This window comes from Podarcis muralis, chromosome 13 (assembly GCF_964188315.1).
Source record: "Podarcis muralis chromosome 13, rPodMur119.hap1.1, whole genome shotgun sequence".
Taxonomy (NCBI): Eukaryota; Metazoa; Chordata; class Lepidosauria; order Squamata; family Lacertidae; genus Podarcis; species Podarcis muralis.
This window is the reverse complement of record NC_135667.1, coordinates 10722047-10744194: the sequence shown is the minus strand read 5'-3', so window position 1 is coordinate 10744194 and position 22148 is coordinate 10722047. Positions and strand designations below refer to the sequence as shown.

Sequence of the window (22148 nt, the reverse complement as noted above, 5' to 3'; positions counted from 1 at the left end):
AGCGCACCCCAAAAAAACCTCCCACAGGAGAGTGGGGACCTGAGGGCTCCAGCGGAGCGAAAAATGCATTCAATGATTCAATTATTTGACAGTATAGAGCAAGGGTCAGCAAACTTTTTTAGCAGGGGGCCGGTCCACTGTCCCTCAGTCCTTGTGAGGGGCCGGAATATTTTTTTTTGGGTGGGGGGGAATGAACGAATTCCTATGCCCCACAAATAACCCAGAGATGCATTTTAAATAAAAGGACACATTCTACTCATGTAAAAACACGCTGATTCCCAGACTGTCCACGGGCTGGATTTCGAAGGCGATTGGGCCGGATCCTGGCCTTAGTTTGCCTACCCATGGTATAGAGACTCTGTTTTCCTTCTTATATGTGACTTCCGACAAGGAAGGTGTTTTTTTCCTCATCCACCCCAATAATCCAGCCCTTTGCTTGCTATTCCTCCAGGCTTACGAGACTCAGCTCCAGCAGGTAACTTTCTCCAGTTCTGTTTGGTGGTGGCAGCATTGGGGGATTGGGACTCCACGGTCCCTCAAGGCTCTAGATCTCATGAATCTTTCCCTTCTTCTTTGCTTCTCCAGAACCAAGAGGCATTGAGGTCAGCCAGCGAGGCCTTGCTAGCTCAGGTCGAAAAGCTGAATGCCCACCTCAGGGAGGAGAGTCAGAAGGTCGCAGCCTTGGAGAGCCAAGTAGAAATCCTTTCTCCACTGCAGGGAATGCTGGAAGATGTAAGTCGTGTCAGAAATAATCCAGAAGAAAATGCTTCTATCATACTTCTCAAACTTCAGTCTTTTATTTTTATTGAAACCATTTCTATGCTGAGATATACAGTGCTTTTTTTTCTTTAAAAAGGGGGTACTCTCATTTTTACTCAAGAAAATCACCATTTTATAGTTCAAATTGGGGAAAATAAATACAGTAAATGGACAAAAGTACAAAGATTCACAAAATGTTTAGAGGTACAGGTATGTGTACCTCCAGAAAAAAACAACACTGGGGATATGTGTGATATGCCCCTGAGATATCTGTCAGGTGGTACATTTTTGAATGTTGAAGTCTGGACATTGGCTTAATTTCTGTTGTAGGAATTCTAAGGTCTCAAATATAGAATAAACGTTGATAATTGCACAAGGAAAACACACATACGGTGCTTTTTTTTCTTTAAAAAAATGTTTAGGGGGTACTCTCATTTTCCTTCTTGTATTGAAATACTGCCCCTCAATGAGGCCAAACTTAGATTCACAAAATGTTTAGGGGTATGCGCACCCCTGCGTCCCCCCCAGAAAAAAAGCATTGCATAATTATATAAACCACATGTCTGAACAGTACAGGAGAGCAATCCAAAAACCATCTTGGCTCTCTTAAAGACTCTAAATATTTCCTCTGCTTCCTTAATCCCTCTTGCCTGAGAACACATAGGCAGATAGCAATCTGGGGATGTTCCTGAAGGGATTCCTCTCCTATATCTACAAACCTCCTTCGTATTAGTTGTCATTGTTTGCCCAGATGCTCTGCATTGAGGGATGTGTGACGGGCATCTTTATTGTCGTATCAAATGCTAATGCTTTGTATAAACTGTGTCTGGAACTATGGAAAAACTTGCTAAATTCTCTCTTTCTTTCTTTTTATAAATTTTTATTAGGGTTTTTACAATATTACATTTTCTAACAATATGGTTTTTAAATGCTTTATGCGCTTTGACCTTGTCATACCACAGATATGCATGCCATCCAAATACGTTGTTAAAACCTTCCAAATCCAAAATGTCTGTGTTTTCAAGAAGTAGCCATTCTTTCAACCAGCAAAAAGCTGCTGATTCATAGTAAAGTTTAAAGTCTGGCAGGGCAAATCCACCTCTTTCCTTTGCATCTGTTAATATTTTAAATTTTATTCTAGGCTTCTTGCCCTGCCAGACAAATCTAGAAATATCTCTCTGCCACTTCTTGAAACAGTCCATTTAAAACTTGCTAAATTCTCAGGAATATCACACCTTGGCCTGCCTGAGCCACAGCAACCCTACCTTACCTGTGATGCCATTCCTGACTGTTTGTAGAGGGGATGTGCTTCTTCTCCGTGCCAAAATGCAAACCCTTAAAAGAGATGTTTCTTCTTGGTTCTGGGTCTCTCTAGCCTCCTTGCTAGGAGGGGAGGGAACTCTGTTCCAACATAAAAAGTGAAGATCTGCCTTGCTGTCACTGTTTCCTGCCTCCATCCATTCATCTCTGACCTATCATGGACTTAGGCGGACTCAGTCCCTTGGGGAGTTGAGCAGCAAAAGCCAAACACCCCAATTTTTCTATATCGTTTCCAAAGAAGGATGCCAGTCATATTCAGTGGTACCTCGCAAGACGAATGCCTCGCAAGACGGAAAACTCGCAAGCCGGAAGGGTTTTTTGTTTTTTGAGCTGCTTCGCAAGACGATTTTCCCTATGGGCTTGCTTCGCAAGACGGAAACGTCTTGCAAGTTTGTTTCCTTTTTCTTAACACCGTTAATACAGTTGCAACTTGACTTCGAGGAGCAAATCATAGAACGCGGTGTGGTAGCCTTTTTTTAGGTTTTTAAAGACTTTGGTGATTTTTGAAGCTTTTCCAAAACTTTCCCGACACTGTGCTTCGCAAGACGAAAAAAATCGCAAGACGACAAAACTCGCGGAACGAATTAATTTCGTCTTGCGACGCACCACTGTATCCTGGTATTCAGAGACATACCTCTTCCAACACGGAATACGGTATATAGCCATCATGGCTAGAAACCACTGGTAGAGTTATATCCTCTATGCATTTTTTTAAAACCCCTTTTGAAGCCGTGCAAGCCATTGGCAGAGTCAAAAATAAAAACAGATTATTTGCCCACCTTGCTTCCCATCCAGTCTCTGGGCCACCGCTGGCAGCTTGGATTCCACAACAAGATCCTGAATTGTGTACCCTTTTTCAGTTTCAGGAGAGAGTGCGGGACCTGGAGAAGGAGCGAGATTTGCTGAAGGAAGATTACGACAAACTGCTGGAGAGGTGAGATATGGAAAGGAAAGGATAAGCAACTCAGGAGTTTGTTTCCTCTCAACGAAAGCCATTCGTGCAGCAGTTGGGAACCTCAGACAGAGGGGCTGAATGTGGCCCTTCAAGTCTCTCTGTTTGAGCCTTAGGACTTTCCAGGTCAAACCCTGTTATGTACTGAAGTTCTTACCCTGGGCCAGCAGGTAGATACTGTGGATAGTTTTCACTCAGGTCCGCATATGCAAATAAGGAATTAAAAGTGACATTCAGTGATCGGATAGTTACAGAAAGTTGTTACTGTTGCTTGGTACTTGAACGCTATTTAAGCAGGTTGGCTGAACCCTTCAGCCCAGTTCTGGTCTGGCCTGTGAATAAACAAGAGCTGTTTGAAGAATCACTGTGTCGTCTGATGTGTTCACCCACAACTTAACAAACCCCTTCCTCAGTGAAGCCCACTTTCCCCACTTATTGAGTGTTTTATTTTTGGCCTGTTTGTTTTAGAATGTGTCTGTCATAGTGCTTTGAATGTATGGTGTGAATATGGCCAATATCTTTGGGTAAACCTGGATGAAAGACGGAGGCGTATAGAAATAGATGGGCATTTTTGGCATGGAAAAAAGGGCTCCTTGCTAGAATTTACAGAAACATAGGCAAGGATTTTGTGGCCCTTTTTGAGGTGCGGTGAATCTATGTGTCTCTTTAGCTGCCTCAGCAATACCCAGCACCCGCTAGATGTGGTTCCCCAGAAGGACAATGCCCCTTGCTTGGAAGAACAACTCAGCTCAGCAATTGCAGAGAAGCAGAGGCTGCAGGAGGAGCTGGAGAAGGAACGAGGTGAGGGGGCCAACAGGAGGCTGGCAGGGAAATGACTGAATAGGCAAAGCACCCAAAACATGTCCCCTTGCATCTCACACGGGTCACTAACAGTGAAGTTCGAAACAAGAGGTGGGGGACCACAAGCCCAGGGAGCAGATGCGGCCCTCTGCACCTTTCTGTCTGGCCCTCGGGTCTTTGGTCAAGTTGGACTGCAGCCTATTGCAGAAATGTCGCCTCACTTGCCCCGCCCACTTTTGCCTCTGGCCCTGCCCACCACTGGCATGTGGCCCCCAGAAGGCTGCCTGTGAGGGAATGTGGCCCTTGTTCTTGCTGCTGTTGTTTCGTTGGCTTTTATAAATACCTTCCCCCTGTTCCAAGCTTGGAAGTGAACTGATGAATTGAGGGTAAAAATAATTAGCAAGTTATAGGAAAGGAACAGTCAGACCTATTGAGAACAGGTGGCAACCTTGCAATTCATCCCAAATCCTTGCTTTCCCCCCATAAGCTCTGAACGAGGAACTGAAGCAGGAAGTGAGCCAGTTGCTGCAGGAACGCCCACAGGAAGTTGGCTTCTTGCGGGAGAAGGCGGCCATCTTGGAAAGCCAGACTAGAGAGGAAGACTTTCCATCCAGTCTAGTAGTTGAGGTAGGCACTGGGTAAAACCACACACTTAGCAACTAGACCTTAGATACAGCCATTGTACATACAAACACACATATATGCAGGTAGGCATCGATTTCCATTCTGACCTTTGTTTGTCACACGCAGCTCTGTTTCCATCCTGCTGCTGTTCAGTTTCCTACAAAGACTATGTTATTTCTCTCGCGGTTCATTATGTTACGGTTACGTGATTCCACCCTGTTCGATTCGATGCAAAGAAAGCCGAATGCAAATACAGCGGGAAAGTAATCCGTCACATATTGTTTGTGGACGGAGAACAACAAAAGCAGTGAATACCAGTTGTGTTTGATGGATTGATTTCCATTCTGGATATGGGATACATAAGCAAAACACTGGCAATTTCCATTCCCGTTTTTGTTTCTGTCAGAATTCTCCAGTATCCGCACACACAAATTACCCGTATCATAAGCATTGCAAGTCTTCGGCTGCTGTTTCCCGGTCTTAATTAAATTGCGAGGAGTTCCAATCTGAATAGACAGCTGAGCTCTTGCAAGGCTCATCTTGCTAGTGTTAATTTCCTGTGACATTTACCGTATTTTTCACCCTATAGGGCGCACTGGCCCATAGGGCGCGCCTCGTTTTTTTGGGGGGGGGGAATTATTCCCCCCCAGCTGCGGGACTGGGGCGGGGGAAGCCCGAGCTTCCCCCGACCCCAGCCCCCAGAACAGGCTGCTATTCGCAAGGCTTGTGGACATCTGCGCGAAGCATGGGGCGCGCTCCGGGGCGTGCCCCGTGCTTCAGGCTGCAGACAGCTGCCCGCAAGCCTTGTGAGCCCGGCGGGAACTCCTGCCGGGCTCCCAAGGCTTGCGGATGGCTTCCTGAAGCCTGGAGAGCAAGAGGGGTCGGTGCGCACCAATGCCTCTCGCTCTCCAGGCTTCAGCAAAAGCCTGCATTCGCCCCATAGGACGCACACATATTTCCCCTTCATTTTTGGAGAGGAAAAAGTGCATCCTATAGGGCGAAAAATACGGTAGTTTAGAACATTTGGGGGGGGGGGGAGATAAAACACCTCTCCCTGCACAGATTGGCATTTTATGTAAAAATGACCTGATCCAAGGTAAAGCAGATACCAGCGGATTAAAATGCCGAAGCAATAGAATGAGCAAGTCGTCAGTGACATAGATCAGCCCAGTTCCATGAAATGGATTTGCTTTTCCTCCATTTTCTGATTTGGCATGGTAGTCACGCACGCACATCGAGCCCCACGCATTTCCTTCCATCTCTCTCCCCCCCTCCCCTTTTTTTTCCTTGCAGCCCCTCTATGTAGAAGGTCTCGAGAGAGAGTCTGAGAAGGAAGAGATGTTTGCCCAACGGAGTCTAAAGCGAAGGCTCCACGAGACAGAGGCCGCCCACGCTGAGACCGTGCTGGAGCTAGAGAAGACCCGGGACATGCTCATCTTACAACACCGTATCAACCGTGACTACCAGGTGAAGCAAGGAGACTGAGCTGCCCGCCTGGGAGATGGAACAAAAAGGGGGGGTCTTTTTGGAGGACTCGGGATGTGTGCAGACAAGCATATTCACTGTGTCCTCACCAGGGTCAAGCTCAGTGAAAGCTAGTTCTGTGAGTTTGCATTAAGTTGAATGGGTACAGTGCTGATTGGCTAGCGCCTGTGATGTCCTCAAGAAACTTCTCTCCATCCCACATCAGTGGAATAGTTTTGAAACGTTGACATTTTTATTTAACGGGAAAGGGATTCAGAACAGCCCAAATGTGCAAGGGCACAATTCACAAAGCATCCATGGGAAAACGAGGAGATGCAACTTTTAGGTATAGAGAACTCCAATTTATTGGGCCTAACCTGTTCGAATGTGGATACTTTCTGGGGGCATGGCCAATTTCAGTCTTCAACAAATGTATCGATAGAATTCCTTTGCTTACATTGGTGCCTTCACACTTTTTCTGCAGAAAATGGGCCAGGCAAGCAAAGGTGTTTTGCCACCTTATTCCCACCCTCTGCCTTTCAGCAGCTGCATGGCAGACAGAAATTCTGGATCTGATTCTTGCATGATTTGTGTAGCTGTAAGGGAGCATTTGGGCGCGATGCATGGTATTTTGTGAATCAGTGATGTGCTTTGCCAAGCAGGAGGCTGAAAGAAGGCAGACATCCCTCACTAAAGCTGTATCAAAATGTTATAAGAAAAAAATGCTCCTTTTCCCTTATGGGGTATCCAAGAGCCCTTACAGAGTCCTTAAGTAGGTTCCCTATTGGAAGGAGAAAATAACAGAGGCCTACCAGAGAATATTGAGAAGCAAGGCAGCTAGTAAGCCTGATCTTTATTGATCTGTTGCAACAGGGTGCTCACTACCACACGCAGGAGGCAGGAGGAACCCAGAACAATGGTGCGCAAGCCCTTATATAGACTTTTGAAACAGCCCATCCTGTAGCCAGAGACCACCTCCAAAACATCATACATACATCACAGGGGGGCAGTCCACCACAAAAATCCTGTCTGCCAGGAAACCTGATAATGGTCACTGATTGCTCTACCTGGGCAGCCTGGCCATTCTTTTGTGATGGTAAATACTTTAATTCCTGAATCCAAGTCACAGGCTCACCCTATTCATATGCCCTTAAGATAGGTAAGCATAAGACAATGGAGAAGCTTTCCCATTTCCTTCTTCCTTGCAAAGAAATATTTAAGGTCAATTTGGGAGAGTCAAAATGGCTTCAGGATTGCTCTCCTGTACTATTTCAGACATGTGGCTTATATACTTATGTATGTGTTTGCCTTGTAAATTTATGAACATATGATTGTTAGAATTCCTGCTCCGTGATTGCAGTCATGGGATTGTTGTCTTTCACATGACGGTATATGTTTTGACTCCACAGAGTGGGAAGTGACGGAGACAGGATGTTTCTGCTGCAGAAAGTTTGCTTTCTGGGGTGGAGTTATATTGTTTTGTTACATTGCACTGTATTCTATTGTAGCTTCTCAGTTTTGTTCATTCGGTACATGTGTTTCATCGGCTATTTTTTAAGCTGCTTAAGGGACTAAGCGGTATGTAAATAAATAGCCTAAAGCAGCTGTAAGTGGAGGAGCAGGGAAACAAGAGTCCTCCTCATCTCTCTCCCGGCTGAGTCTTGAGGCTGACTGTGGGTACCGTACTCTCTTTGGCGGGCATGCCTTGGTTCCAGGCAGAGCTGGACGGGGTGCTGCTGCAGACGGCAAGAGAGAAGCAGGAGCACGAGGAGAAGGAGCAGCAGATGGCCCGCCTTCTGGACCTGCGTGGGGCCCGCATCCGCCAACTTGAAGGTAGGCATGTGGACGGGCATACCTCCTCTCCATGCCATGTCTAGCTCCCTATCCACACCATAGATTGAAAGCACTCTTTGGATCTGCACAAGGTGGAATGTGTGCAGAGGAGGGCGAACAAGATGATCAAGGGTCCGGGAAGGAAGCCTTATAAAGGCAGTTCAGCCTGGAGAAGAGAAGGCTGGGGGTTGATATGAGAGGCACCTTCAAATACCAGCCGCAGAAGAGGGAGCAAGGTTGTTTTCTGCTGCTCCGGAGTGTAGGAATCCAACCAATGGGTTTAAATTACAAGGAGATTCCAGCTGAACATTCAGAAGAGCTGTTCAATGGTGCAACGGACTCCCTCGGGAGGTGGTGGACATTCAGTGGAGGTTGGGTGGTCCTCTGTCAGGGATGCTTGAGTTGAGATTCCTGCATTGCTGTCAGGGACTGTGCTGAAGAGAGCTGCACTGAGGAGGAATGGTGGGAGCCTCCCCCTGCTCTTGCTCTACAACCTGAATCTTCCCAGGAGCAGGAGGACAGTATAGATTTGGAACAGTGGTTTGCAGAGGGACATAGTTCAGAAGGCAGAAGCTGGGAAATACTGGATGGGGAACAGCTAGGAGAAGAGAGACTGGAAGAGAGAGGGTTAACAGATTCACAGTCTCTGGACAGCATTCACCTCCCTTCTCCAAAATCACGGAGAGCTCAGAAAGTGGCAGCACAGAAAGCACAGAGGGTACAAGCTCAGATTAATAGGGACAGAAGGGGGTGGTAACCTTAACTGGGAGCACCGCCATTCTAGGAGATGTGTTCATTGTTCTCTTGCTTTGATTATTAAAGTTTCTAACTGGTAAGAAGACTCCTATTACTTTGTTCTGCTTATCTACTGCCACGGGGGAGGAAGCTAATTCCCTGAAGCCTGACAATTGCAGGGGGTTGGTCTAGATGACCCTCGGGGTCCCTTCCAATTCTGTGGTTCTGTGAACAGGTCTTCGTGGCTCTGTCTTGTTTCCCCACCCTCCCACCCCACTCCAGCGCAGTTGAAAGATGTGGCCTACGGAACGAGGGCAGCCCCATTTCCTCCCAGAGAGGAGGACCCATCCGTGGAAGCAGTCCCTGACCAGGCCCCACAGCTGCGGCGAGGGGAGAACCTCTTCGAGCTGCACATCTCGGGCGCGGTGCTGTCGGCTGAGGCGCTGCGTCTGCTGGGGGACCCGGAGCCCCTCACCTTTTGCACGTACTCCTTCTACGACTTTGAGACCCACTGCACGCCGGTGGTGCGTGGCTCCCGCGCCCGCTACGGCTTCACCTCTCAGTACGTGGTGCAGGCCGAGCCGTTTTTCCTGCAGTACCTGCAAGGCGCCACGTCTCGCCTCGACCTCCACCTTGCCTCGGCCGTTGAACACGCCACCCTGGCCTCCTGCTGGCTGCGCTTTGGCGAGGTGCTGGGCAGCGGGGAGAAAGTGCACGCCACGGCGGTGCTCCGCGGTAAGGTTTGCACCACTCCAACTGTGGCAGACGTTTTGGAGTCGGAAAAGACTCAAAGAAGGGCAACCAAAATGATAAAGAGCATAAGAAGAGCCTGCCAGATCAGCCCTGTGGCTCATATATATAGTCTGGCACCCTGTTCTCAGTGTGGCCACCAAGATGCCCATGGGAAACCTGCAAACAGGATTTGAGCATGAAAGCAATTGCCCCCTGTGGGAATGTTCAGGGAGGCAGGGGAGGATATATTGTTTATTAATATCCTTCCTAACTTGCTCTAGCAAGTTCTATAACTTAGCAGAGTTTTACATTCCCCTTTTTAAACACACAGCGGATAACTGGTTGCAGGCTTGTTTAAGCCTCTTAATATTAGCTTCCTGGTAAGTTCCCTCATATCCCCCTTAAAAGAATAAACACGCCACAATCTTGCTTAAAATATATAAAAGAAGTTTACAGTGGTACCTCGGGTTACAGACGCTTCAGGTTACAGACACTTCAGGTTACAGACTCCGCTAACCCAGAAATAGTGCCACGGGTTAAGAACTTTGCTTCAGGATGAGAACAGAAATTGCGCGGCGGCAGCACAAGGCCCCATTAGCTAAAGTGGTGCTTCAGGTTAAGAACAGTTTCAGGTTAAGAACGGACCTCCGGAACGAATTAAGTACGTAACCAGAGGTACCACTGTACTCACATCATCAGTTCACAGTTGGATCCCTGAAGGCAGACTTAGTTACAAAATATATACATGTGGGAGGGACGCGGGTGGCGCTGTGAGTAAAACCTCAGCGCCTAGGACTTGCCGATCGCATGGTCGGCAGTTCGAATCCCCGCGGCGGGGTACGCTCCCGTCGTTCGGTCCCAGCGCCTGCCAACCTAGCAGTTCGAAAGCACCTCCGGGTGCAAGTAGATAAATAGGGACCGCTTACCAGCGGGAAGGTAAACGGCGTTCCGTGTGCTGCGCTGGCTCGCCAGATGCAGCTTGTCACGCTGGCCACGTGACCTGGAAGTGTCTCCGGGCAGCGCTGGCTCCCGGCCTCTTAAGTGAGATGGGCGCACAACCCTAGAGTCTGTCAAGACTGGCCCGTACGGGCAGGGATACCTTTACCTTTATATACATGTGGATCTACCCCATATGGTGCTTTTGTTACCTGCACAGGTAAGGTCACGCCCACCTCTAGTCACATGCAAGAGGAAGTATGTCCCAGCCCAGGAGGAAACAGGAAGTTCCGACTGTCTGGACTAAACATCCCCTTGCATGTCCACTCTAGGAAAACAAGGAATGTTGTATTTGACTGCTACCTATGTATCACATCCCACACCCCCATGGTTTCCAGCAACTGGTACAGTGGTACCTCTGTTTTCGATGGTAATCTATTCTGGAAGACCATTCAACTTCCGAAACAATTTGAAAACCGAGGTGCAAAGGGCGGCCTGCAAATTCAATAGAGAAAATTGGGGCGGGGGGGGGGGGGACTCAGCAGAAACTGTTCGACTTCCGAAGAGCATTCAAAAATGGAAGCATTTACTTCTGGGTTTTCGGCGCTCGAAAACCGAAACGCTCAACTTCCTAGACGTTCGAAAACCGAGGTACCACTCTATTCAGAAGCAGTGCTGCCTCTGATTGTGGCAGCAAAGCCCTCTCCTCCATGAAGTGGTCTAATAATTTGAATAAGGGGATGGAGTGATTCCCCTCTAAGAAAAAGTTGCAGCGTTTGGGGGGGGGGAGGTTTCGTTCAGAGAAAAAGCAAGCAAGAGGTGGCATGATAGAATTTTATAAAATTGTGCATGGCATGGGTTAAGTGGATCGAGAAAAGTACCCCACCCCACCCACCCATAATGCTAGCACTTCTGCAATGAAGCTGAATATTGGAAGATTCGGGACACATAAATTAGCGCACTTTTTCTCGCAGCACAAAGTTAAATCTGGGAACAGAATGCAGTGATGACCAGCAACTTTAAAGCACAAATTCATGGAGGATGAGGCTATCAGCAGCTATGGCTCTACTGTCGGACTTTGACAGCGCCCACCCCTCTCTTGTTTTCCCAAAGCAGGTTATGTTCTTACAGAACAGGGATGGAGAACCTCCTTCCCTACATCATTTAATCATCATGGTTGAGCAGCTGGTAGTCGTGGCCGAGTGGTTAAGGCGATGGACTAGAAATCCATTGGGGTCTCCCTGCGCAGGTTCGAATCCTGCCGACTACGTAATCGTGCTTTTGCTTCTGAACGCGGGAGAGGAGAGCGGCTCTTGGGCTTGAGTCCTGCTTCATGGTTTCCCCACATGTTCGGGGCAGCCACTGTGAGATCAGGAGACTGGGCTAGATGGGCCATTGGCCTGATCCAGCAAGCTGCTCTTAGGTTTTTGGGATGTGGGGAGTCTGTTAGGGCTGGGGGCCACACACCCCAGCTCCCTCCCTACCCAACTCTGGCAGGCTTCTGGAGGAGGGACTGACACCTCTCTTTTCTTATTCCCACAATCCTTACCGCAACCTCCTGCCCACACCCTGGCACCACATAACTCCAGGTTCCAATGGCGAGGATTTCGGCATCCTGGAATACTGGGCGAGGCTTCGCTTCCCAATGGAGCAGATCCTGAGGCTCCACCGTCAGCGAACCAAAGCCTTGGGCTACCTGTCTGCGGGGGTCCAGCACACCATGGTGGCCCATCAGGGCTGGAGGCAGGAAGAGGAGAAGGTGAGGACAGCAGAGCAGGGGGAGCTGGTGTGTACATTGCCAAATAGCTCCAGTGTTCTAGTCCTCATGAGGATGGGCGAAACGGCAATTGTGTAAATATTTATTAATCTGAGATTGAGAGGAGGGGTGACAACCATCTTTAAATATCAGGTTTATTTTCTTCTACCCATCACTGAACAGCACCTTAAGCTTTGGAAAGGGGACTAAGGAAGCCATTTTAATGAACTTGTTAATGGTTCTTTGCAAAATAAATAAAATCCCAGGTCAAACCAAAGATCGAGGGTCTGGAAACCAAGCCTTATGAGGAATGGTTGAGGGAACTGGGCATGTTTAGCCTGGAAAAAAGGAGACTGAGAGGAGGTCTGATAGCCATCTTCAAATATCTCAAGGGCTGTCACATGGAAGATGGAGCAAGCTGCTTTTCTGCTGCTCCAGAGGGTAAGAGCTGAACCAATGGCTTCAAGTTACAAGAAAGGAGATGCCAACTCAACATCAGGAGGAACTTTCTGACAGTAAGAGCTGTTTGACAGTGGAACTGTCTCCCTCAGGAGGTTGTGGACTCTCCTTCCTTGGAGGCTTTTAAGCAGGGGTTGGACGGCCATGTGTCCTGGATGCTTTAGCTGAGATTCCTGCATTGCAGAGGGCTGGACTGGATGACCCACCTCTACAATTCTGTGATTCTAAGATGTGACATCCGTTCCCCCATCCCCACCAAAGGCTCAAGGTGGGTAGGGACACTGAAGAAATGAAACACAATAAGTAAATCCAAATGCATTGTGGGAGTTGAAAGTCATCTGAAGGGTCCCAGGCTCCCTACGTTGCTTTTTCACTCTTCCATCATCACCCTGAGACCTGAAGGAGCGTCGCCACCCCCATTGATCTGCCTGGATACTGAGGGCCAACGCTAAGGGCCTTCTGGTGGTCCCCTCACTGCGTGAAGTGAGGTTACAGGGAACCAGGCAGAGGGCCTTCTCGGTAGTGGCGCCCGCCCTGTGGAACGCCCTCCCATCAGATGTCAAGGAAATGAACAGCTATTTGACTTTTAGAAGACTCCTGAAGGCAGTCCTGTATCGGGAAATTGTTAATGTCTGGTGTTTTATCGTGTTTTTAATATTCTGTTGTGAACTGCCCAGAGTGGCTGAGGACAACCCAGCCAGATGGGTGGGGTATGTATGTATAAATTATTATTATTATTATTATTATTATTATTATTATTATTATTATTATTACCCTGCCCTCTTTCCCCCCCAACAGGCCCTGGGAGCAGGCTGGAACGAGGTGTGTGTGCAGATCGAAAGCTGCTCCAGCTTGCGCAGTCGCTGGTTGGGCTCTCAGCCCAGCCCCTACGCCATGTACCGGTTCTTCACCTTCCCGGACCACGACACCATCACCATCCCTTCAAGCAACAACCCCCACTTTGGGGACGCCCAGAGCTTTGCTCTGCGCATCACGCCTGAGCTGCACCATTACTTGCTCCGGGACAGCCTGCAGGTTTATGTGTTCGACGACGAAGACGAGGAAGCAGGTAGCTACCTGGGAAAGGCCCAGATCCCACTGGTATCCCTGGCACAAGGGCGCAGCGTCGCAGGTGAGATGGGCATATCTCGGGGTGGAGGGATTTCTCTTGGGTTGCAGGCCCTCAATACATTTAAGGCATGTTTCAAGCACTTGACTTCCTCCCAAAAATGCCTGGGAACTCTAGTTTTCCCCTCACAGATCTGCAATCTCCAGCACCCTTAGCAAACTGCAGTTTATGTGATTCTTTGGGGGAAGTTGTGTGCTTCAAATGAACTTTCTGTGTATCATGTAGATGCAGCCACAGTTTCTCATTTCACATAAATAAATAAAAGTGTGGCTCAACTCATACTTTTAAAAAGTTTTTATTTATTCTTTTCAAGTTTATACATTTCATTAGCTTCACAATCAATTTAACATTTCAAAATTTGACTTCCCCCTCTTTCTGCAGTTCCTTATTTTTTTTTTCATTTCTGCATATCCAAATTCATTTAACTTGCTTATTTAATTATCTACTGTAAATATATACTCTTTTGAAACTGCAGGTTATTACAATAATCCTGCTAATGTTTTTATCTGTTTACATTTTTGCAAGGAATTCCCCCTGATACAATGCATTTCTGTATGTCATTTTCACTACGATGAGCATCTTTCTACACATTTTTTTTGGCTGCTGTAGTAGTTTTAGAGTGTTGAATTAGGACCTGGAAGACCTGTGTTCAAATCTACACTCAGCCATGAAACTCACTGTGTGAATTCAGCCAGTCTCTATCTCTCAGCCTAATCGACCTCACAGGGTTGCTGGGAGGATAAAACAAGGAGGAAGGGAAATCATGTATGCCACCCTCAGCTCCTTAGAGGAAAGGTGGGAGGGGATTTTCAGTAGGTAAATAAATAAATCGGCTGCCTTATTGTGGAAACTGCACATTTTTAAGTCATCGGTGTCAAACCTGGGTTGCATCATCGTTCAGTGTGACAAAATCATTTCAGCTAAGACCCAAACACAAACCACCTGTGTCGACCTCTTCCTCCCTCCTGCAGGAGATTTTGTCCTTATGGATCCAGCAGGGAAACCCAATGGCTCCATCTGCCTACGTCTGGAGTGGAAGCTCCTTTACATGCCCCCGGAGGACTTCCGCCATCAGGCGTCCGCCGACTGGGAGCAACAGCGGCGGTCTTTAGAGCTGCAGATTGAGGAAGAGAAAGCCGAGCTGCGAAGCCGGGTATGTAAAGTCAGTGTCAAGGGTCGGACTTGGCTGCCACGCTTTGCAGCCCCCTTGGCTGTCGCAGAGCAAGCGGGCCAGTAAACCACACAGTCCGAAGATGGAGTTACCTCTCAATTAGCAAAAATCCGGTCTCCACCATCTTGGCTGAGTGTCAGACCTAGTGAGTTCAGCTGAGGACATTAAAGGTCCCCACCTCCCCACAGCTGTCTATGTCTCCTCCACTCTAGGGCTTTTCCTGTCTAAAGTCCGTTTTGGAGGCCTAATCCAGCCCCCCGGCTGATTTAACATATTTTGTTGCATTGTGCAAAATATGAGCAAGCCAGGGCTGAATTGATATTACCCTTGCTGGTACCTTTCCCGGGAAAATCAGAGGCTCACTATGTCAGGTTCCTATTGGAAGACCGAACAAATGCTAGAACATTAGCAGTGGGAAAGTTTTTATCGGTGGTTGCAAGAACAAATCATCCCTATACTCTGAACAAAATGCTTGTTTAACCTGGAGATAGGCTGTATGAATTGTGTATTGCCTTGTAATGACCCTGTGGCAGTTTATTTATTGGGGTCAAATCCTTAAAAAAGCTCAGCAACTTTGGCCGGCCCTCACGCATGCTCACTTCATCAAATCTGGCCCTCTTTGAAAAATGTTTGGGCACCCCTGTCCTAAGCAATCGGAGACTGTGTCTGTATGCAGCCAGTCTCCCCTCCGCTCTCTTCATGCCTCTCCTGGTTCTAGGAAATTGGAAAAGGGGAGCTTGTTGCAGAAGGAAGGGGAGACTCCCATGCCTCTTCACCAGCCAGGCTCATCTCTGCCTCTTGGCCTCCCTCCTTCCCTTCTTCAGCTTTTGCCTCTGATTTTGAACTTCCACTCTCCCCAGGACTCACTAAGCCCTGTTATCTCTTCAGCTTCCAACGCTTCTTCCCAGCTTTTTCCCCTTGATCACTCTTTGTCATCCTACCACCAATCCCCTGAGTCTGAGCCGTCTTCCCTTGGGGGTTCATCAGCTGGTTCCTCCCAGCGTTCCTCTGCGTCCGACTACGGCAGCTAATGATAGGTGGACCCAACTACTTCTAATTTTGTCCTCACTTGCCTCCCTGCTGAGTTCCACAAGGGCAACACTGAGACTAAGGAAGAGCAGGTTTTATAGCCAGGGCCATAAATAGCTGGTTATAAGGCAGGCAGAGGGATCTGGCTGAGGGCAGACTAAGGTTGATGGGCCAGCACCCTAATGGATAAGATTCTGCTGCTTAAGGATCTTTGTAGCGGCCTCACCCTGGTTGGGCCATAAGTGTTCATCTGCAGGCATAGGCAACTCCGGTCCTCCAGATGTTTGGGACTACAATTCCCATCATCCCTGACCACTTGTCCTGTTAGCTAGGGATGATGGGAATTGTAGTCCCAAACATCTGAAGGGCCTGAGTTTGCCTATGCCAGATACAGCAAGGAAGAGGCTGTGTCAAGGCTTGAGGCTGCACCACCCAAGTGGAAATACCCTTACAATCTCAGTTCCTTTTAACAAAACAAACTTATGAAAAGGCTTCCCGCCGTCCTCTCTACTTCTGCCATTCAGGCTTTGCATGTCATTTATCGTGTCAGGATGGCCGAGCGGTCTAAGGCGCTGCATTCAAGCTGCAGTCTCCTCTGGAGGCGTGGGTTCGAATCCCACTCCTGGCAAATAGTTGTTTGTTTTCAAATTTTCCACGCATACAAGAAAAAAGGAAAAACATCAAAAATAAAAGATGAGCTTATCTTACATTGTATATTCTTAGACTGGCATAATAATTACAGTGTGCATAATAAAATTGTTGTGAAATCTAAGATAACTATATTAATACAAATATGTAAATATGATAACATTACCAAGCATAAACGAAAAAAGATGGGGAGAGAGAGAAAAGATAAGAAAGAAAGAAAGAAAGAAAGAAAGAAAGAAAGAAAGAAAGAAAGAAAGAAAGGAGCAAAACCAAAAAACTATTAAAAAATAAAAGGGCTAGAAATCTACCAGTGGCAGAGCCCTTGGTATTTGGAAAAGACTCCCAAAGCATATGTCTTCACTGCCGAGCCAGAAAATAAAGCAAAACATAAGACACTGGCATGAAAAGTGGCAGGGTTTCCCTGCAGGAACCTACAGGGCATGCACTGATTGGAAACGAAGCAGTACCTTGAACCTTTTGCAGGTAGGAACAGTACTTTTGAGTGGAAACCTGATACCATCATGCGCAATGAAAAGGATGCCTGGAGAGGACCACGGACTGGCAGTGACTCTCCAGAGCTTCAAACAAGACCCTTTCACAGCCCTAATTGCTGGGGATTACAGTAGGGGACACCCCTCTCCTGCCAACAGTGTTTTGGTTGTTTTTTTTTTAAAAAAAAAAAACCCTGCAAGACGAGGGAAAACTGTGTACTCATTGGCACTATACATTTAAAGCCCTCTTTTGCCACTTTAAATGCTCCTGGCTTCCCTCAAAGGATTCTGGGAGCTGTAGTTTAAGGGTGCCGATAGAAGTTAGGACACCCCCCCCCACCAGTCCCCTCACAGAGCTGCACTATCCACAGTGGTTTAACAATCAAACCTGCTCCCTTTCCTGCAACTTCAAAATCTACCACCTGAGTGGGTCCATTGCACTCCCTTCCCCAACGGTAGGGCCTGCCCTGGCAGTGGAGAGAGAATGCCCAGCTGATCGCTGGCTTCTCTCTCTTTTTTAAACAAAACAACAACAACAGACAATAATTACAGATCTCTTTGTGTTGTTGTTGCGGTAGATGAGTGGAAAGGAGCAGTAAGCGTTAAAATCAGATGAACATTTTAAGTAAAACAACTTTCTGATACGGCCCCTCCACAAAACCCAGGATGGGCAGTTGGAGATCATGAACTCTTCGAGATAAGTATTTATGAAAGTTAAGAATGGAAACCAGAGGGTGCCAGATGGCTTAGTTATAGGCTGGTCCCTCACTTACTTCTGGCTTCTCTTATGCCCGTTCAGGTCTCGCGAGAAAGTGGTAGTGAGCGTTTGCCTTGTGGTCTTCAAAGGAAAAAGCCACGTCTCTGTATGTCCGAGGCAGAGAAACGCATTCGGAAACATGCCAAGCCAGAAAATGGAGCCATCCAGCAGGTGAGAGATGAAGACTTTGGCCCTGAGTGCACTATACATTTAAAGCGCTGTTATACCACTTCAAACAGCCATGGCTTTCTCCCAAAGGATTCTGGGAGCTGTTGTTTGCTAAGAGCTCTGAAAATTCTTGTTGTTCTTTAGTTGTTTAGTTGTGTCCAACTCTTCATGACCCCATGGACCAGAGCACGCCAGGCACTCCTGTCTTCCACTGCCTCCCGCAGTTTGGTCAAACTCATGCTGGTAGCTTCGAGAACACTGTCCAACCATCTCGTCCTCTGTCGTCCCCTTCTCCTTGTGCCCTCAATCTTTCCCAGCATCAGGGTTTTTCCCAGGGAGTCTTCTCTTCTCATGAGGTGGCCAAAGTATTGGAGCCTCAGCTTCACGATCTGTCCTTCCAGTGAGCACTCAGGGCTGATTTCCTTAAGAATGGATACATTTGATCTTCTTGCAGTCCATGGGACTCTCAAGAGTCTCCTCCAGCACCATAATTCAAAAGCATCAATTCTTCTGCAATCAGCCTTCTTTATGGTCCAGCTCTCACTTCCATACATCACTACAGGGAAAACCATAGCTTTAACTATATGGACCTTTGTTGGCAAGGTGATGTCTCTGCTTTTTAAGATGCTGTCTAGGTTTGTCATCACTTTTCTCCCAAGAAGCAGGTGTCTTTTAATTTCGTGGCTGCTGTCACCATCTGCAGTGATCCTGGAGCCCAAGAAAGTAAAATCTCTCACTGCCTCCATTTCTTCCCCTTCTATTTGCCAGGAGGTGATGGGACCAGTGGCCATGATCTTAGTTTTTTTGATGTTGAGTTTCAGACCATATTTTGCGCTCTCCTCTTTCACCCTCATTAAGAGGTTCTTTAATTCCTCCTCACTTTCTGCCATCAATGTTGTGTCATCTGCACATCTGAGGTTGTTGATATTTCTTCCAGCAATCTTAATTCTGGCTTGGGATTCATCCAGCCCAGCCTTTCGCATGATGAATTCTGCATATAAGTTAAATAAACAGGGAGACAATGTACAGCCTTGTCGTACTCCTTTCGAACCAATCAGTTGTTCCATATCCAGTTCTAACTGTAGCTTCTTGTCCCACATAGAGATTTCTCAGGAGACAAATGAGGTGATCAGGCACTCCCATTTCTTTAAGAACTTGCCATAGTTTGCTGTGGTCGACATAGTCAAAGGCTTTTGCGTAGTCAATGAAGCAGAAGTAGATGTCTTTCTGGAACTCTCTAGCTTTCTCCATAATCCAGCGCATGTTTGCAATTTGGTCTCTGGTTCCTCTGCCTCTTCTAAATCCAGCTTGCACTTCTGGGAGTTCTCAGTCCACATACTGCTTAAGCCTGCCTTGTAGAATTTTAAGCATAACCTTGCTAGTGTGTGAAATGAGCGCAATTGTGCAGTAGTTGTAGCATTCTTTGGCACTGCCCTTCCCCTATTCCTCTTGGGGTGCTACAATGCCCAGAGTGGTTTAAAAAAATCAATCCCCCTTCCCCGGGAACTTTGGGAATGGTAGCTGTGTGAAGGGAAGGGGGTGGGTCTCCTAACAGCTCCCTGCAACCTGACCAAACTACAGTTCCCAGGATTCTTGGGCGGGGGGGAGCCACAAGTGTTTCAAGCGTGCTTTAAATGCATAGTGCATATGGCGCCTTTGCTGGTGGTCAAGTGTATAGCTTTGTTATTTTTATAGTTCTTTGATGTGCATGGTGCTTAAAGTGCAAGAGAACAAGTCCCTTGCCCCAAGGAGATTGCAATCAATAAGGTCTCATACACACTTCCGCATTTAGGAGAAGCTACATTATGGAGCATGTTCAGACCCTCCATATGAAAGCAGATTTGTATACTTGCTTATTTAACACCAATGTTTCTGTTAGAAGTCAGAGGAGAGAAGCCTGGTTGCTGTGCTGTTCTCAGACCCTGACCTCGGTGGGGTTTGTGTCTGCGCAGGTGGCCCTGGAAGGAGTACGAGAGGAAGAGGAGCACAAGGAGGCAGCAGCGGAAGAGATGACAACCGCAAGTCGCCAGGAATCGGAAGGGAAATCAAGCCCACCGGCTGAAGCAGCCGTGCTGAGTGACAATGGTACTTTCACGGAAAGCTTACAATCAGTAGCTCTGCACTTGCTGCTGGACTCCAACTCCCATCAGCCCCAGCTGGCATGGCCAATGGTCAGGGATGATGGGAGATGGAGTCTAGTAACAGCTGGAAGATGCAACATTGGCTCTTTCTGTTATCGGTGATGTCAGGCTACTGTTGCCCTTGGAGCAATTAAACGAAATACAAGGTGTGACTGGAAAGTTCGGTGAATGGTCACAGAAATCAGACAGTTCAAACATATTCAAACATACATTCGGCATCGGAAACCCACAAAATGCTCACAATTGTGTATGGAGATGAAGCTGTAACTCGAAAGACAGTGTATGAGTGGTTTAAGTGTTTCCATGAAGGGTGGAAAACCATCAAAGGTGACCCTCAGTCTGGCAGACCGTCAACGAGCAGAACGGCGGCAAATGTTGACAAAGTTTGTGAGTTATTGCTGCAGGATCAGTGTTTGTCTATCCAAATGGTGGTGGAAGAATTGCATCTTCCGTGTGAAATCGTTACTGAGGGTACTGAGTTGTCCCACCCTCCATATTCTCCCAATCTGGCCCCATCGGATTTCTTTCTTTTTCCAAAACTGAAATCTGCACTGAAAGGGCACAGATTTCCCAACATTTCACATGTCCAAGCTGCTGTGACAAGGGAACTGAAAGCAGTACGGAAAGAGGATTTCTCCAGAAGTTTCCAACAGTTCTATGAATATTGTCAACAGTGCCTTGTATCAGAGGGGGCCTGCTTTGAAGGCCCTCAAGGCATGTATGTTTGAATATTTCTTGCTGTCTGATTTCTGTGACCATTCAACCGAACTTTCCAGTCACACCTTGTAAATATTACAACCAAGCCTAAGATCAGTTGTGGCATAAGCTTTCTTGGACTAGGTCTCGTTTTGCCACATCACGGGGCAGTGAGATTGCAACAGGAGTGGGGGGGAAATAAGAAGGCTGTCTCTTACGTAGCTGTCTCTCGAATCTTGCCTCTAGCCTCAGAGAGACCAGATACTTCCAGTGAAGCCCAGACCACAGAGAGCGATGAAGTGGTGGTGCAATCATCTGGACTCCAGGAGTCTCTGGGACCGGTGGGTACTGGATTTTCTAACCTAGTAGGGCGCGTGTTGAAAACATTGACCAAATACAATTTGAGGTGGGCTTATTCAATGCTGTATGTAGTACATGGGTCACGATGTGCCAAGGGGGTCTTCCCTGGGCCCCACAGGGTCTCATGCCAACTGCTGGAATGAGGCATGACGGAAGTCTTATTTCGCCAATAGCTAATACTTTTTTTTTTACACCTTAATTACAGTGTGGGAGGGACGCGGGTGGCGCTGTGGGTTAAACCACAGAGCCTAGGACTTGCCGATCAGAAGGTCAGCGGTTCAAATCCCCGCGACGGGGTGAGCTCCCGTTGCTCGGTCCCTTCTCCTGCCAACCTAGCAGTTCGAAAGCACGTCAAAGTACAAGTAGATAAATAGGTACCGCTCTGGTGGGAAGGTAAACGGCGTTTCCGTGTGCTGCTCTGGTTCACCAGAAGCAGCTTAGTCATGCTGGCCACATGACCCGGAAGCTGTACACTGGCTCCCTTGGCCAATAAAGCGAGATGAGCACCGCAACCCCAGAGTCGTCAGTGACTGGACCTAATGGTCAGGGGTCCCTTTACCTTTACCTTTACAGTGCGGGAACGATTACATTTTGACATCGGGTGATAGGTAGGTGGAGTCACACATCTGATAAACATGGCCATGTGGGTGTAAAGAGATGGATCTGACCCACCCGCCTTCCTGATCCAGTTCCCCATCTCTCTCTTCTCAGTGAGCATCATTCTACTCAATTGATTGCCTCTTGGTAAGCAAAGGTTTTTGCAAAGGTTTTATTCCGTTCCTATTCCTCTCCCACCTTGGCCGGCAGCCTTCAGACAGGATCCGCGTGGAGGTCATCTCCCTGAGCCTGCACCCGGACAGCCCACCCATTGCTGACGAGAACATCCAGCAGCTGTACGTGGAGTATCGCTTCCCTGGCCTGCTGCTGGAGGAAACAGAGACCCCCTTCTCTTTGCGGAAGCCCCAAGGAAACCAGGAAATCTACTTCCACTTCAGCAAAGGTGAGGATGCAGAAGGAAACCGTGATCTAGGGAAAGAAAAACTCATAAACTTGTAAAGAGCTGGCATGGTCTACAAGGCTCCCTGCTATATTGCCAAATTTACATGCCTCTAGGTCAGGGTGAGGAATTTCAAGCTCGGGGGCCAAATGTAACCCCCCTAAGCCACACCCCTGGCTGCCTCTGACTT

At 47.7% G+C, this 22148-nt stretch overlaps 1 protein-coding gene and 2 non-coding genes across 3 annotated transcripts in view; all 3 read left to right on the top strand.

Moving 5' to 3' along the window:
• The window catches only part of RPGRIP1 (RPGR interacting protein 1), a 39868-nt gene that overhangs the window by 13330 nt on the left and 4390 nt on the right, over nucleotides 1-22148 (top strand). The window contains exons 8-22 of the mRNA XM_077916925.1: nucleotides 452-475; nucleotides 586-732; nucleotides 2940-3013; nucleotides 3702-3832; nucleotides 4320-4459; nucleotides 5750-5923; nucleotides 7636-7753; nucleotides 8771-9223; nucleotides 11746-11915; nucleotides 13170-13503; nucleotides 14472-14653; nucleotides 17639-17767; nucleotides 19717-19849; nucleotides 20848-20942; nucleotides 21769-21961. Coding sequence (XP_077773051.1) covers nucleotides 452-475; nucleotides 586-732; nucleotides 2940-3013; nucleotides 3702-3832; nucleotides 4320-4459; nucleotides 5750-5923; nucleotides 7636-7753; nucleotides 8771-9223; nucleotides 11746-11915; nucleotides 13170-13503; nucleotides 14472-14653; nucleotides 17639-17767; nucleotides 19717-19849; nucleotides 20848-20942; nucleotides 21769-21961 — 2497 coding nt within the window. The remainder of the gene's footprint in view (nucleotides 1-451; nucleotides 476-585; nucleotides 733-2939; nucleotides 3014-3701; nucleotides 3833-4319; nucleotides 4460-5749; nucleotides 5924-7635; nucleotides 7754-8770; nucleotides 9224-11745; nucleotides 11916-13169; nucleotides 13504-14471; nucleotides 14654-17638; nucleotides 17768-19716; nucleotides 19850-20847; nucleotides 20943-21768; nucleotides 21962-22148) is intronic.
• TRNAS-AGA (transfer RNA serine (anticodon AGA)) lies at nucleotides 11345-11426 on the top strand. The gene has a single exon. It is a non-coding gene; the product is annotated as a tRNA-Ser (tRNA).
• On the top strand, nucleotides 16246-16328 carry TRNAL-CAA (transfer RNA leucine (anticodon CAA)). Its single transcript has one exon. It is a non-coding gene; the product is annotated as a tRNA-Leu (tRNA).